Source organism: Bubalus bubalis, chromosome 7 (genome assembly GCF_019923935.1).
Source record: "Bubalus bubalis isolate 160015118507 breed Murrah chromosome 7, NDDB_SH_1, whole genome shotgun sequence".
NCBI lineage: Eukaryota > Metazoa > Chordata > Mammalia > Artiodactyla > Bovidae > Bubalus > Bubalus bubalis.
This window is the reverse complement of record NC_059163.1, coordinates 111100595-111117227: the sequence shown is the minus strand read 5'-3', so window position 1 is coordinate 111117227 and position 16633 is coordinate 111100595. Positions and strand designations below refer to the sequence as shown.

Sequence of the window (16633 nt, the reverse complement as noted above, 5' to 3'; positions counted from 1 at the left end):
GCAGGGTGGAAAAGAAAAAGAGTTCCTTTTTTTTTTTTTTTTTAAGAGTTCCATTTTATAAATGGTGATTTTGACATGTCTGTGTGATACCTAGGTGATTTTGTTTAGAGCTGAAGATTTATGTATGTCTTGAAGTCTTTTTTTTTTTTTTAAATCAAGTCATAGTTTCTAAGTAGGATATTTCCTTTTTCTTTTTCTGCATTTCAAATTTTAGTACAATTTTTAAAGGTTAGTTTACATTTGCAGTTATTACAAAATATTGGCTACGTTCCCCACATTGTACAACACATCCTTGAGCCTACCTTACACCCAGTGGTTTGTACCTCCCACTCCCCAGCTCCTGTGTTGTTCCCCCTCCCTACCCTCACTCTTAACCACTAATTTGTTCTTTGTATCTGTGAGTCTGCTGCTTTTTTTTGTTATATTCACTGATCTGTTGTATTAGAAGTCTTATTGTCAGTAGTTTGTTTAGTTACTTATGCCAACCTTAACCACCAGTGAATTTGAGGTTGCCTACACAAAGAAAAACGTGGTGAAATAAAAAAAGCAAGGATGGGGGAAAATGTATGTTCTTAGAAGAGTTATATATATTAGAACAGAAGGGAGACTCTTGTGATGAGGACTTAAAGATCATTAACACATTGGGTAGAGACAAAACTTCTTGACTTGAAGAAGTCGTGGGTGTGCAGAAAGATAAGGTAGGTGTCTCTCATCTTCCTGCAGAAAGGTGAGGGAATGGTGGTCTCCACTTGGGAGGGTTGTGAGTGAGGGAAGCCTGGAAGCAAGGGTGGAAAAAGGTTACAGAGGTAGAGAAGTTGGATGCTGCTTTGGGTATGTTGGGAAATGAAAGCTTTGGGTTTTAATTGGCTTCTTACTGTACATAGTTGCAAAGATGCAGACAAAAATCCTATATAAGTGATGTATATTGGCTTCCTCCCATAAATCTTCCCTTCTGAAAGTAGGAGTGACAGAAAACCTGACAGGCCTCCTCTTCCATCCTTTTACCGTTTAAAAGATAGCTAGAAGCCAGGGTGATCTAATGTAGCATTCAGTAATCTTTTTTGTCATGTAAACCTTCCAGACTACCCAGGAAGCGTCAGCTTTGGGGAACGTGTGAGCTGTAATACCAGAGTTAACTGAAATAATGCAGAAGTTGCCAAGGACCCAACAAAAACGGCTTCAGGTGATCTTGACTCTGGGAACCTCATATAGAGGCTAATCTTGTCTTAAGTAGGTGTGTTACCAAGTTCGGGCTCGCTTTGTTCACTGCACGCAAGGCCAGTGAATCTTAGAGACAAGGTGCTGAGGCAAGGAATATGACTTTATTTGGAAAGCTGGCTGACAGAGAAGATTGCAGACTGATGTCTCCAAATAACCATCTTGTCAGGGCCTGGATGTCAGGTTCTTTTATAGAACCGAAGGGAGAAGCAATGAGGAACTAAAGTCAAAAGGCAGAATAGAGAGTGAGAAGCAGTGAGGGAGTAAAGTAAAAAGGGTCTTCGGTTTTGCAAAACATCTCCGGGGTTGCAAAACATCTCCGGGAAGGGCCAGCCTTCGGAAGGGGTGTGTTCGGTTCAGTCGCTCATTGCTCATCCTGTCCGACTCTCTGTGACCCCATGGACTGCGGCACACCAGGCTTCCCTGTCCTTCACCGTCTCCTGGAGTTTGCTCAAACTCATGTTCATTGAGTCGGTGATGCCACCCAACCATCTCATCCTCTGTCGTCCCCTTCTCCTCCTGCCTTCAATCTTTCCTAGCATCAGGGTCTTTTCCAGTGAGTCAGTTCTTTGCATCAGGTGGCCAAAGTATTGGAGCTACAGCTTCATAATCACTCCTTCCAATGAATATTCAGAACTGATTTCCTTTAGGATTGACTGGTTTGATCTTGCTGTCCAAGGGACTCCAAGAGGCTTCTCCAGAATCACAGTTCAAAAGCATCAATGGAATGTGTTCATCTCTTCTTTTTTGCAGTCATTCACAGAGGGGCAGGGTCAGATTATCTCTTTATGAGCTGAACAAAGGCACTTAAGTTTAACAGTCAAACAGAGTAGCAGGGTTCTTTGAGACCGGCCATTAGTATGATTATAATAACTGCAAGGAAAAGCAACTCAAAGAAACATGGAGTCCGAATTATTTCTTCTCTGCAGCAGGTATTTCATTTGAAACTCTTACTTGACAAGAATGTTTCAAAGCTAAAAGCACTGTCCCTTCTTTAACTGTATAACATTGGGACTTTTATTAACTGCTAATGACTTGTTTAATAAAAACAGTATTATTCCATAGAATCTGATAATATTTTTAAAATTGGGAAATTTACAGCAGATCATAAAGTGGTTAAAGGGCAGAATAAAAGGCAGAATAACAGTGACAGTCTTTATTTTCTTGGGCTCCAAAAATCACTGCAGATGGTGACTGCAGCCATGAAATTAAAAGACGCTTGCTCCTTGGAAGAAAAGCTATGACAAACCTAGACAGCATATTAAAAATCATAGACATTACTTTGCCGACAAAGCTATGGTTTTTTCCAGTGGTCAGTAGTCATGTATAGATATGAGAGTTGGACCATAAGAAAAGCTGAATGCCAAAGAATTGATACTTTTGAATTGTGGTGTTGGAGAAGACTCTCGAGAGTTCCTTGGACTGCAAGGAGATCCAACCAGTCCATCCTAAAGGAAATCAGTCCTGAATATTCATTGGAAGGACTGATGCTGAAGCTCCAAACTTTGGCCACCTAATGCGAAGAACTGACTCATTGGAGAAGATGTTGATACTGGAAAAGATTGAAGGCGGGAGGAGAAGGGAATGACAGAGGACAAGATGGTTGGATGGTATCACCGACTCGATGGAGAAGAATTTGAGTAAGCTCTGGGATTTGGTGAAGGACAGGGAATCCAGGCGTGCTGTATTCTATGGGGTCACAGAAGGTCAGACATGACTGAGCAACTGAACTGAACTGATAAAGTGGCTTTTGGGTCCAGGTGATCTTGTTACTAAGTCCAAGTACTCTGCTCACTGAACAACAAACCAGTGAATCTTGAGAGCTGAGGTGTTGAGACAAGGAATACAACTTTATTTGGAAAGCTGGCTGACAGAGAAGATGGCGGACTATGTCTCAAAATAACTGTCTTGTTGGGGTCTGGATTGCAGGTTCTTTTATAGAACCAGAGAGAGGCAATGAGGAACTAAAGTCAAAAGGCAGAATATAGAGTGGGAGAGGCAGTGAGGAAGTAAAGTAAAAAGGGTCTTCAGTCTTGCAAAACATTTCTGGGAAGGGCCAGCCTTGGGAAGGGGTGTGTTGAATCTCTTCTTTCTCTCTCTTTCACTCCGTTTTTTTTTTTTTTTTGGCAGTCATTCGCAAGTAGGTAGGGTCAGATTATCTTTCTATGAACTGAATAAAGACAGTTTAACAGAGTGGCAGGGTCCTTTGAGGCAGGCCACTATATATGATTATAACAGCAACAAAAAACAAGTCAAAGAAACAGTTCCAACATGGAGTCAGACTTGGTTCTTCTCTGTAACAATTCTTCTTCCTTCCTGGTTTTGGTGATCACTTTATAACGTATATATGTACATATGTAGATACATCTATAGCCTTTAGACTTTTCAAAGGATGTCTGAGCTTTTGCATCAGGTTTCAGACAATATAGTGTGTGCATCATTTGTTATGAGCTAACAGTAGGCTAGGCAAGCAACCTGAGGAAGGGCACATTCAGAATTTCTTCACTTTCTAGTGAGTCTTCTGAATGCACTGTGTATTCGATACACCCGGTGGGGAAAGAGTATTCTTGCGTGGGCATAGGCAATTTATGATAAAGTCTGCAGAGGAGGCAGGTATTGGGACTTAACCCTCTTTTTTCATATCTTTATAAAATTGTTTCTCCTGGAGACTTTATGTCTCTGCCTGTTTTGTTCTCTTTCTCTTTGTGGGTCTGAGTTTTTTTCTTTCTGTCTCTTTGCTTTCTCTCACTCTCACGCTGTCTCCTTATTCAGTAGGTATTTCTTTGAATCAGCAATTGAATTGACCTGATAGTTGAGACACAATCTGTGCAGGAATACTGAAATATAACCCAGTTTGTTTAGGGTATTAAGCTGCTCTCATTTGCAACCCATAAATGAAATATGAAGACAAAATTAATTAATTGAATCGAAAGGGGTTCAGAGAAATCCACATGGACAGAGGCATCTGGGGGGAATGGATATGGGTAGAGCTCTTGGGAGGACTGCTGAAGTCTGGATACTAGAAAACAGAGACGAGAACGTAACAAAAAGAGAAAGATGCTCAGTAAAGTTTTCAAGCAAAGAAGTCTCATGATAGAAGTGGGTCTGTGGCACACTTGCTTTCTTCATCTTTTTTTCCTTTTCCACCATTTTTATCTTTTGCTGACAGTTGGGCAAAAGGCCCTGCAGGCCTGCAAGCCCAATCTCGAGGCTGAAGAAAAAATCTGGAGTCCACAAGAGAGACGTCAGTGGTTTAATGGATGCGGGTTCTTACACGTGTGAAGCAAGGTCCTAGGGCGATACACCACCTTGTGTGGTAGATAGCAGGCGGGACGTGGCGACCGTCTCTGCTACTGGGGAAATGGGGAGGTGGGTACCAGTAATCAGGGGAATTGATGTGAGATTGGCTCTTGGTTATCAGGGAAACCAGCAAGGGGGAGACATGCCCCTCAACACCCCTTTGATAAGCTATCTTAATGGAGATGTTCTGACCTAGTCATGAGGTGGGGCCTGGCACAGGTATGTGGAAGGTCAGTTATATGAGTAGGGTGTGGGTGAAGCAGGCACAGGTTGAGGAGGGGTTGTACAGAGCGCAACAGCATGACCATCTTGAGTGTCCCGACCATACACTGACATATACTGACTCCTGGACATTGCTCATCCCATGAGTGGTCCTCAGAATCAGTGCAGAGAACGTGCTTTTGTTTAAAGTCAGTGGTTTCCTTTTCTCTTTCTTTGCGGTTGTTTGCCCCTAGTTGACTTCAGGGCTGCTTCTACAAAACATTTTCCATAAGGATGTTCTGATGACATACAGGTTCCTTAAAAGAAAGAGAGTACATAACTTCAAGGGAGTAATAAGGGAACCTACATTATTCTTTTACTTATATTACAAAACTCCATTATTCTCTTACCATGACTTTCTTAAAAAAAATAGCTTCTCTCTTTCTAAAAAAGTTTTTAAGTCTTTGTGTTGTAAAATGTGCTGTTGTTTCAAATATTGCCAGGCTGAGGGGGACTCCTATTTTTATTGCCAAGACACTGTGTTTGAAATTAGAATAGGGAATAGCTTCTGTGTTAGACGGAAGTTTGGGTTTCCACTTTTCTGGGTTGCTAACACTCATTGAGCGCACGGTGAGGTCATCCACACTGCTTTAGGCCCTACTGTCCCTGACTCTGTACTTGGTGTCAGGAAGCCGACCCCCATGTCACAGTTACCTGTTGGACAGACTTCTGAGAACCCAGTGTGGTTATTGCCACATTATTAATATTGCTGTCATAGTCAGGGACAGACAGAAAAAGACGTGAATTAGTGGTTGTTTAATTGTTTTTCCCCTTTATCTTTAATGTTGTGAGGGGTTTCCCTCATAGCTCAGTTGGTAAAGAATCCGCCTACAATGCAGGAGACCCTGGTTTGATTCCTGGATAGGGAAGATCCCCTGGAGAAGGGAAAGGCTACCCACTCCAGTATTCTGGCCTGGAGAATTCCATGGACTAGACAGTCCATGGGGTCGCAAAGAGTCAGACACAACTGAGCAACTTTCACTTTCACTTAATGTTGTGAAAAATAGAAGTGTTACTATCAAAGCATGTTGAGATGCTGGAAAGAAAGGTTGTATACGATGGTGAAAGATTAATCATTTCCTTTTGACTGTTACATGCCATAATCTTGTCACTGGGTATTTTCATAAATTAGTCTAAGAAAATGAAGTGAAAGAACCAAAAGAAGAACACCTGCTGTATCTTTAACTTGAGCAGTTGTATATAGAGATGCTACTGGCATTGAAGCTGTTTTTGTTGAGCTAACAGTAAGATATTTGCTGTCACCACTGCCCTGGAGGAAAATGACAGAAGGATACCAATTCTGTATCCATAATTGATTACATTCCATTTGGTCTTAAAATTGCGTTCTTTACTTGGACAAGAGTTGCAGACAGACAAACGAATTATAAGCATCCAGGTAAAAGAACACCCTTGGATAATTGCTGGTGACCGCTGGCATCTTAGCTAAATCTTGCCACAACTGGTAGTCACATCTGGATAATACTGTACCGCATGACTTAAGTATTTCTCACACTCTGTAACATGGTGTTATTGCCATCAATTAAAAAAAAAAAACCCACATGTCAGTCTATATTCCTTCCAGTTTAACTCAAGTTAATCATATCAAATGCAATCAATATCTCTCCAGTTTCTTCCATATTAAAAAGAGAGTTGTATGACATGTGTGTGTACTCAGTCATGTCCAACTCTTTGCAACCCCGTGGACTGTAGCCTGCCAGGCTCCTCTGTCAATGGAATTTTCCAGGCAAGAATACTGGAGTGGATTGCCGTTTCCTACTCCAGGAGATCTTCCCAACCCAGGGATCGAACCCAAGTGTAGTGCGTCTCCTGCGTTGGTATGCACATTCTTTACTGTGCTACCTGGAAAGCCCTGAAAAGATGATGAGGAGAGGAAATAGTAAAAAAGAGGTGCCAGTCTTTCCTGGTGGTGCTAATGGTAAAGAACGTGTCTGCCAGTGCAGGAGACATAAGAGATGCGAGTTTGATCCTTGGATCAGGAAGATCCCCTGGAGAAAGGCATGGCAGCCCACTCCAGTATTCTTGCCTCGAGAATCCCATGGATGGAGTACCCTGGCGGGCTACAGTTCATAGGATTGCAAAGAGTCAGACATGACTATAGTGACTTAGCACAAAGCGCAACTTAAGGTAAGTGCTCCAGTCAGTCAGTCAGTTCAGTCACTCAGTCTTGTCCTACTCTTTGTGACCCCATGAAGCGCAGCACACCAGGCCTCCCTGTCCATCACCAACTCCCAGAGTTTACCCAAACTCATGTCCATCACATTGGTGATGCCATCCAACCATCTCATCCTCTGTCGTCCCCTTCTCTTCCTGCCCCCAATCCCTCCCAGCATCAGGGTCTTTTCCAGTGAGTCAGCTCTTCGCATGAGGTGGCCAAAGTACTGGAGTTTCAGCTTCAACATCAGTCCTTGCAATGAACACCCAGGACTGATATCTTTTAGGATGGACTGGTTGGATCTCCTTGCAGTACAAAGGACTCTCAAAAGTCTTCTCCAACACCAGAGTTCAAAAGGCACCTAGATTCTATAAAGGAATGTGAGAATAAAACCCACACATAACAAACACTTCTAGCTCCTTAAGATCAACTGAAGTTAGGAATGCTGAGACTTCACTTGATCTCTTGAGATAGTCTATGGGAGGTGTAATCTTTAATATCTTCATGGTACTTGTGCTGGGCTGTTACAGGAATAGCAGATAATTAAAATGCTAGTAACATTTCTCGAGTGCTTCCCATAGTTGAATAAACTGAGGCATGGAGAGGTATAAGTTACTTGCTCAGGTTTACATGGTTAGAAGTCCAGAGTTCAAAAACCAGAGCCAAGTTTCAAAGCCATTTTGTTTGAGTGAGAGCTTAGGCTCTCAGCACATTGCCACTAAGAGGCCAAGACCAGAGGTTCAGGGTCCCTGTGTCCCTTCATCCCTTGAAGATAAATAACTTGAAGAGTTTCCTGTTTTCAGTTCAGACAGACTATGCAATTTTTTAAACACAAAGTTGGCATAGTTGAAAACATACTATATATGTATAAAATTGTATGTCTGAATTTTTTAACTTAGGTTGAGATAATGCTTGTATCTATAAATTTATTATAAAGCCCTCATGGACAGTCTTAATAATGACTGCACAGCCTATGTGAATGTGTGTTTTCCCTACTTTCCCTTTGAGTGTCTGGCTTGTTTTTATGTTCTTTTTTTCCTTCCCTTTCTTTCTTTCTCTTCCCCTTCCTTCATTTTTAATAAGACTGTATCAGACATCTTAAGTATAAACCTTTGTTTTTAAAATTGCTGTTTAATGATAAGGTCCCAAGGGTGAAATGGAATTAGTGTATATCATTTTGAATCTGTGGCTATTTTTGCTAAATTTATTTTGGTTATGAATTATACCAACTTATACATTATCATCAATGTATGAGAGTACTACTCTATTTCATCTAATCCTTAAAAATACTGAGTATTCTTTTTTGTAAAATCTAGTCTAATAAGAAACTTGACTTCACTTGTAAAATTTTGTATTTCTCCCGTATATAAGCTACTTTACATATTCTACATAGCATTAATCCATTTTTCTGATGTTTACCTTTAAAATATTTTTTCTTAAAAAAAGTGAATTAGGTAGAAGTGATCATTGCACAACATTTTAATGAATTAAATGCCACCAAATTGTTCATTTTAAATGGCTAATTATGTTTTGTGACTTTCATGTCAATAAAAAAATGTTTGTGTCCCTGTGTATGCACGTGCAGATGTGTCTATGTGTGCTCGATGGTAAAGTCTGAGTCCGGGAGAGCTGCTGTGCTGTGCTGGGCTGTGAGCGCCAGCCGGCTGCAGTCTCCTGCATAATGCTCACAGAGACTGAGTTGAATGCGTAATGCACACTGCCTTTCTTTCTGCCAGTTATGTTGTGCGTTGCTTACTAATTTGGGTCTATTATGGATTAAAAGTGGTTTATGAGTGAGAGTGTTTGACCTGCCTTAAAGAGAGGGTATTCTGCTACATATTAACATGCAAGTTTTATGGCTGCCCGAGGAACTATCAAATAAGCAATTCAGGAAACAGGGGGGAAAGATCAAGCCAGTTAGGAAATGGTGGAAATTGCTTGACATTATGAAGGGCATCACATATGTGCTTATATCCTGAGAAAAGTGGCCAATAGTGGTATGAATGGTAGCTAGAAAACCCCATAGCTGAAGCTGTATGTATAGGTGAAAGAAAGATCCAGACCTTGCCGGAGGCCTGGACCACTTAGTACTGTCCTTTCAGGAAGTGTCTTGCTACCCTAAAGAGGATTGCAGTATTTCCCTTTTTAAAGTAGTCTGCTGACATCTTTTATATAATTCTCTATTAAGACAAAATGATTTTCATATGATTTATGTGAACTTTTTTGTATTTGTATTTTAGTGCACATTGTATTCCATTTGCTGCTTGCTTTTCAAAATGTGAAGTCTTTTAAAATTTTTATAACCTCTTAATTTTTGTGTTGTCATATCTGTTGATTATTTCTTTTGGTCTTAAATCACTCTAGACTTAACCTTTCCCTGTCCAGTAATTAGTAAATGCATAATAATATATTTTCTTCCATTGAAAATTTTCTTTTGAGTCTGTAGTTTAAGATAAAATCTTTACTGTTTCCATATTAGTAAACAATTAGGTGAAGATTAGGGTAGTTATATGGTTCTAGATCCAGTTTGGGTTTTGATTTGAAGTGTAGTAAATAAAATGTTAATATGGGAAGAATCGACACTTTTGTGATATTCAGTCTTACCTTCCAAAGGCCTGTTTTTTACATTTCTTTGTGATATTCTATTTTTTTTCTTTTCATAGGTTGCATACATTTTTAATTGAGGTTTTTATAAATATTTTTATTTTATATACTGTGAGAGCCTTTTGCATGTATTTTTACCATTATTAAAGTGCCTAGAAATAATTAGTGGTTTTTATATATTTATCCGGTAACTGATCAGTTCCTCAGGCTTACTGAATGTGATAGCTTTCAACTGATTCTCTTGGGCTTTCTATATAAAATCACATCCCTTCCAAAATTTTTTATTTTCCCCACTAATTACACACCTTATTTGTTTCACTCATTTTTGTTTTTGTAGGACCTAGAAAAACAAGTCTTTTATTCCTAGGGATAAGAAATGAATATTGAATTTTTAGTTTTTTTTTTTTTTGCTTCTGTTGCAGATAGGCATGATTATCATTTACTTCTTCTATAATAAATTATTTTGATTTTCTCTTTTTGTTGTCTTGACCCTAAGGAAGATTGTTCCATTAAGGTTTTACTCAACTATTGCAATTAGCAACAGGTCAGAGCTTCCTTCCATTCCCTAAGGTAAATGGGTCTAATGTTACTTCTGAATAATTTTAACCCTTAAGGGAAATGAAAAAAAAAAAATCTGTGTGTTTAAAATTTGTGGGGAGTCACTTTCAATTTTATACTTAATTTAGAATGCCCAGATATAAAGTTGAAATAGCCTTTATATGCATAATGTTTTTTATTCTTTCTGGGAGGAAATCAAAATCTGATTTTTATATTGAGGAAGAAGACCTTTTATTGAATTTACTTGTTTACAAATGAAAGGCCACATTCTTAAACAATAAAATCATAAGAATATAATGAAAAAAAATCATAAGAATATAATGTATTTTCTCCCTTTTTGTAACTTATGAGAGGACTGAATTTCAAATCTTCCTCTTTTATCTTTCATATAATAATAACAATGTTAATAACAGCTGAAGTACTTTGAGCATTTAGTGTCAGATGCTGGTCTATGAGCTTTATGTAAATTAACTAGCTTGTTCTCCATAATAACCTGTGAGGAAGGAACTGTTACTATCCCCTTTTATAGATAAGGAGAAACTAAACACAGATTAACTGAATTGCTTGAGATTCATCGCTAATAAGAGGCAGATTTGGGATTTCATTCCAGGCAGTCAGAGAATGAGTCCTTTTGTTTTTTTTGAAAATACAGTTTTATTAACACCACAGTGGTAAACAACTTTATGCTTAAATTTCTTTATAGATCACACAGTTCAAAACCCACAAAGAAGCTAAGAGTCTTTACATTAAATGTGTCCTCCTAAAAATCCTTTGCTGTATGCCAATCTGTTCCCGAGCAGTAAAATTTGATTATGCACCATTTTATATTAATATGTCACATTTACATAGCAAAATAACGAAGGCACAGCTAACACAAGCAAACTGAAACCCTTTCTACTTCTGAGCTGCGGATGGGGACACACAGTTGGATTGGTTCTTCAAGTATATATTTTTTCCCAAACATTAGCTTCAGTAAAGAGTTGTGATAATTTTCACAGCTACATTCTAAAAGCTACAAGACAAAAAGACATCACACAATTCAAAGTACATAACATTGGATACACATGCTTTACAGACTTTACTAGAATTCTACATTTTTTCAAGTAAATTAATACTTCTAAAATACTTGATAAAGGGATTTAATGCTTAAACAATTGGGATTTTACACCTTTGTAAATAGACATTACCAAGAAAACACATAAACACGAGACCGTACATAATGAACACACACGTTGACAATATTGTACAGGTCATACACCCTCCTTCTCAGAACCAAATATTCAGAACAGTCTTTAGAATCTGAAGTGGCAGTTTTCTGAGCCTCATTAACAGTATTGTCATGATCTCCAGCACCGGGTTCCTTCCTCCCATCTCTCTTCTCTGAAGTGTAAAGCTAATGTTACAAAAACCAAGTCTTAAAGATGAGATCTGTTTTGAGTTCTGCTGCTGCTGCGCTGGAAAAATGCAAAACTAAAGAAACTGAAGAATTAGGCATTGAAAACATGTTTGATCTCGGCTTGGGTGTTCCGTGCCTAGTACGATGATACTGTGACGAAAGGATTTTCAAAGTGACGTTCTTTAATTCACATCTACTTGACACCCTTAGTAAGTCTCAACTCCAGTCCTCGCAGAAGAGATCATGAAAAATCATTTTAAATTTAACTCATTTTCAACACCTGTTGGTATATTTGTGTTCAAATTGGAAATCAAATTTGAGACGCGCTGGGCATAATCTGATTGCGTCAATTTCATAGTATTTTAGGAATGTCAGAATTGATTCCTACTGTACTTTGGTCCAAAACCTGAGCCGTTCAAGTCCACCAATGTGTACAAAATAATAGTAATCGGGGTTTTAAATCTGCGTCGTCATTCTCCTCTGCACTCTCTTCCCCGCTTATATCTTGGCGTCATCAGGCACTGCAGAGTGGGGACCCTCATCTTTGGCGGCAGCGGTCCCCGCAGCCTCTGCTGCAGGCTCTTCTTCCTCCTCGTCCTCCTCCTCTCCCTCCTCCTCATCCTCGTACTCGTCATCATCATCCTCCTCCTCATCACCCTCTAAGGTCCATGCACACCCCTCCATCTCACCGGTGAGCTCTTGGATCTTAGCAAGTAAGGGCTTATAGATATCGTTATACTTTTTCTCCAGAGCCTGGAATTCCTTGTCAAATTTGGCTTCTATCTTATCGCATCGCTTCTGCAGCTTTTTGAGGGCCAGGACTCGGCATTTTACCGAATTAGGCAGGCTCTCGATAAAGTCATTTCTAGGCTTTGGTGCATTCTCTGCAGGGGTCTGGGGCTCCTCAGCCATCTGACCGACCACACCGTCGGAGTCGCCGGACGCGCTGTCAGAATCTCCCCCCTGCGCACCGCCTTCCGCCATTACCTCCTCCGCTGCCGCGGCCGCGTCTGCTGCTGCTGCCGCCGCCGCCGCTGCCTGGCTCGGCTCCGCAGAGCCCTGGTTCTGCGAGTCAGCCATGTTCGAGGAGCAGCGCAGAGTTCTAGGTGGCTCCCACAGAGACCTGCACCCGAGCTGCACCACAGCGATCTTGCGGCTGCGGCAAGCGGCAAGAGGCGCTGACGTTGGCCGCGGCGGTGACGTCGCGCGGCCCCGCCCTTCCCCCCTGCGGGCCCTTGACTGGCTCCCCATAATCAGCTGATGGTGGGGCCCTCGAACCACACCAGCAGCCTCCTGTTGCTACCCTGCTCTCCCCCGCACTGCGGGCAACGTCAGGACCCGTTTCCTAGCTACCCTGCTTACCCCCACATCTGCCCGCGCAAATCCCTCCCCCAGTACAGAGGAGCTGGGGGTGGCGGCAGGTGTCCGCGGCAATTTTTCACGAACTGTGTGGACGGGCTTAGCCTTTGCCACTTGGCTCCTCTAGCTCACGCAGGTGCTCATATACATCTGCCAGTATATGTGTCTTGGCATTTGTCTCCATCTCTCTGTAGCTGGCGTTGGCATCTTGAGCTTACTCTTGGGGATTCGGCTTTGATCACCTCAGATTTCAGTGAAGTCCTTGCCAGAGAGTGGAGGCTTGGGGGGATCTGTCTCCATTCCACCCACTTAGGGACCTGTGGGGGAACTGAACAGTTTTCAGCCCTTCTCCCCTCGTCCCAGCCTCAGCAGCCTCTCTTGCCCCTCTCTCAGCCTAGTGGCACATATACCGGTAGCACGGTCTTCTTTCAGTTAGGCGGACCCTGGAAGCAGTTTTGGAGCCATTTGACCAGGAAATGTCTGAAACCCTGGGTATTCTGGAATGTTCCAGAAGGCTCCTCAATAGCCTTGTCCTGTGGGGAGGAATAAAGCTGGAGGAGGGCCAAAGAAAGCAAAGCCTTCTAACGCTGGAGGCCCAGGGTAAGGGGCCCCCTGCCTTATCGGGGCTGAGGCGCATGTTTAACAGTGCCGTTTGCTAGGGATGTACTGTCCCACACGTACACACAGGCGTTGTCCCCAAGATATGGTTCAGCATCTGCTCCAAGGGTCTAACTGGTGATTTGTATATGAGAACGGTTAAAAGAAAAAAGCTATCGAATACTAATGTCTTGTTTTCTAACAGTCAAATGAGTAGACATTTTAGTTTCCTGTTTATTAAATCAAAATGAGAGCTTCTTGAATAAGGGTAAGAGCACATTATTTTAGGTATGGAAGCCAGACGATCCTTATAGGACTTATTCAGGAATGTTTTAAAATTAAGCATTACTTATACAAATGCTTTTTTCCCCATTATATTGGGACTTGCCGAAGTATTTACATAAAACACATGAATGTAAGGAAATTAACTGCCCAAGTACATTGGTGTATCTTTTTGGGTCTTGTAAATGTTGGTTAATAATATGCAAAGCATTTAGTGCTGACACTTAGCAAGAACTTGATATTTTGTTTACAAAATAGTTAAATTGTATTTATTACTCAAAAATAACCTGCAATAATATACTCTTAGAAAAGGACATCTTAATAAGAGCTTTCTTACCAAAAAAAAAAAAAAAAAAGAAAAGGACATCTTTGTGCCCTTCCTCAAAGAAACTTTACAAACGGTTTAATATATCTGCAGTAGAAAATATCTTAGTTTTTTTGTACTTGTAGTTCATATTATTTACTTTCTTAATTATGTTTCGGATAATTTACTTTCTGCTTCCCTGTTACCATTCATAATGATGAGATTTTTTGGTTAAGGTTGAAATTTCGATCCTAACCCTAAATTTGGTGTAACAATGTATCTATATTTAGTTGGCTGATGCTATACATATTGAATATATCACCTGCATGTTCCATATACCATCTTTAGATAGGTACAGCTACTGTGAGGTTAAGACTGTATTTTCTCATTTTAAAAAATAAGGAACTTAGGTGAAGAAAAAGGAAGTGAAATGCTCTTTTACCTGATTTATCACCTGATTGGCAGAATCAGGGACAGAAGCGAGGCCTTCAAACTCCTGTAATATAGAAGCTATGACACACTTTAAAAAGACAAAACTAAACTCAGACTTTACTCAATCTAACTTGAATTACTTGAAACAACCAGGGTGTACCCATCTTTTAGGATTTTTATGTTCCCATCTTAAAAAATCTTTAAACTTAGTGTTAAGCTATGCTTTACTGACCAGGGTTCTTGGACTCCTTAATAAATGGAAATTGATAAGAGACTAGATGATAAATTCAAGCAAGGCTTTTTTGGGACTCTTGCTGCCAGCAGAAGGGAGCTAAAACAAGTAACTTCCTTGTTTACTCCCTGTGAGGATAGGGGGGCTGGCACTGGGAAGCTGAGGGTGGGGGAGGGATGGGTTCGGGCCAGAGGGTGGCTTGGGTGGTCTGCCCACCCCCTTGGTGGCACTGTGTGCAGGAGGCATGCGCAGTACCCTGCTTTTGCTCCCGGCTCCTCAAGTTGGCTCCTGGAAGTTGGATTTTTGGTCTTTTTGTATCTTGTTCATAAATTGCCCAGAGAGGCTGTGCATGCAGTTATTTTTAGTCCCTTGTTACTTCCTATTTTGTTGTTGGAGGAGAGGTTTGTCCAGATACAAGCACTGCAGCGAAGGGTCCCAGGTCCCACCTGTCTCAAGGCTACTCTTTTTTTTTTTAAAGACTGTGTTGAGATATAGTTCATGTACAACGAATTTTGCCCTTTTTAGGGTACTTTGACAAACACATAAGAGTCATGTAAACACTACATTAATGGAATTGTAGAACAGTGACCTCATCTTCTTCAAATATCCTCACGTTCTTTCCCTTACTGTCAACCCTGGCAACCACTGGTCTGTGATCTGTCTCTGTATCCCCAGAATGTCATATAAGTGGAATAGGTGTGTAGCCTTTTGAGTCTGGCCTTTTTCTCTCAGCATAATGAATTGGAGATTCATCGGTGACAATGTATATTAATAGTCTGTTCCTTTTTATTTACTGACTAGTATCCCATTTGAGTTATTTCCAGTTCTTTGTGATTACAAATAATGCTGCTTTGAACATTCAACAGGTTCTATGTGAACAAAGGTTTTTATTTCTCTTGAGTAAGTACCTAGAAGTGGAATTGCTGGGTCATATGGTAAATGTAGGTTTAGTTTTATAGGAAGCTTCCACAATGTTTTCCACAGTGGCTGTACTATTTCGCTTTTACACTGGCAATACGTGAGAGTTGCAGTTGCTCCACACCCTCACCATTTCATATTGTTGAGTTTTGTCCCCTAATCTAAGAGCTGTATGTGAGTCCATAATGATTAATGACATCATCTTTCAGTGTGCTTACGTGTCATTCATATATCTTCTTTGATAAAATGTCTGTTTAGATGTTTTGCTCATTTTCTAAATTGAATTTTTTGTTCTCTTACTAATTTTCTAACATTTTTTATATATTCTGGGTAAAAGTTTTATGTGAGATATGTGTTTTTTAAATATGCTCTTTGGTCTGTGACTTGTCTTTCATTTTTGTAATAGTGTCTTCCAAAAGCAGATATTTAAAATTTTGATAAATCCATTTTATTAATCTTTTCTTAGTAGATTATGCTTTTGGTGTCATATTTAAGAAATCTTTGCCAAATTCAAGGCCATAAAGATTTGGTCTTAGTTTTCTTCTTGAAGTTTTGCAACTTAAATTTTCACATTTAGACTCTGATCCATATTGAGTTAATTTTAAAATAAGCGTGAGGTATATGGGCTTCTTGGTGACTCAGACAATAAAGAATCTGCCTGCAATTTGAGAGACTCGGGTTCGATCCCTGAGTCAGGAAGATCCCCTGGAGAAGGGAAAGGCTTACCCACTCTAGTATTCTTGCCTGGAGAAGTCCATGGACAGAGGAGCCTGGTGGGCTACTGTCTATGGGATCGTAAAGAGTAGGACACAGCTGAGTGACTAACATTACTACTACTATAGGGATATATACCTTTTGCATATTGATCTTCTGTTGATATGGTACCATTTCTTGAAAATACTATCCTTTATTCACGGAATTGCTCATTCAATTTGGCAAAAAGTAATTGTCCATATGAGGGCTGCCCTGCAGTTCAGCTGATAAAGAATCCGCCTGCAG

The 16633-nt window shown here is 40.4% G+C and overlaps 2 protein-coding genes across 9 annotated transcripts in view; one reads left to right on the top strand and one right to left on the bottom strand.

Annotated features, from left to right (window-relative positions):
• HERC3 (HECT and RLD domain containing E3 ubiquitin protein ligase 3) overlaps positions 1-16633 on the top strand; it is a 144006-nt gene that overhangs the window by 103247 nt on the left and 24126 nt on the right. Inside the window, exon 24 of one of the 8 annotated variants that reach the window (XM_025290419.3) lies at positions 1082-1644. The exons of the other annotated variants lie outside the window; for them this stretch is intronic. Within the exon in view, the coding sequence (XP_025146204.1) occupies positions 1082-1124 (43 nt within the window). The 3' untranslated portion in view covers positions 1125-1644. Of the gene's footprint in view, positions 1-1081; positions 1645-16633 lie in introns of those variants that run through there. 8 annotated transcript variants of the gene reach the window in all.
• On the bottom strand, positions 10737-12687 carry NAP1L5 (nucleosome assembly protein 1 like 5). The gene has a single exon (XM_006053637.4). It carries the CDS (start codon positions 12588-12590, stop codon positions 12009-12011), a length of 582 nt encoding a protein of 193 aa, XP_006053699.3. The 5' UTR covers positions 12591-12687; the 3' UTR covers positions 10737-12008.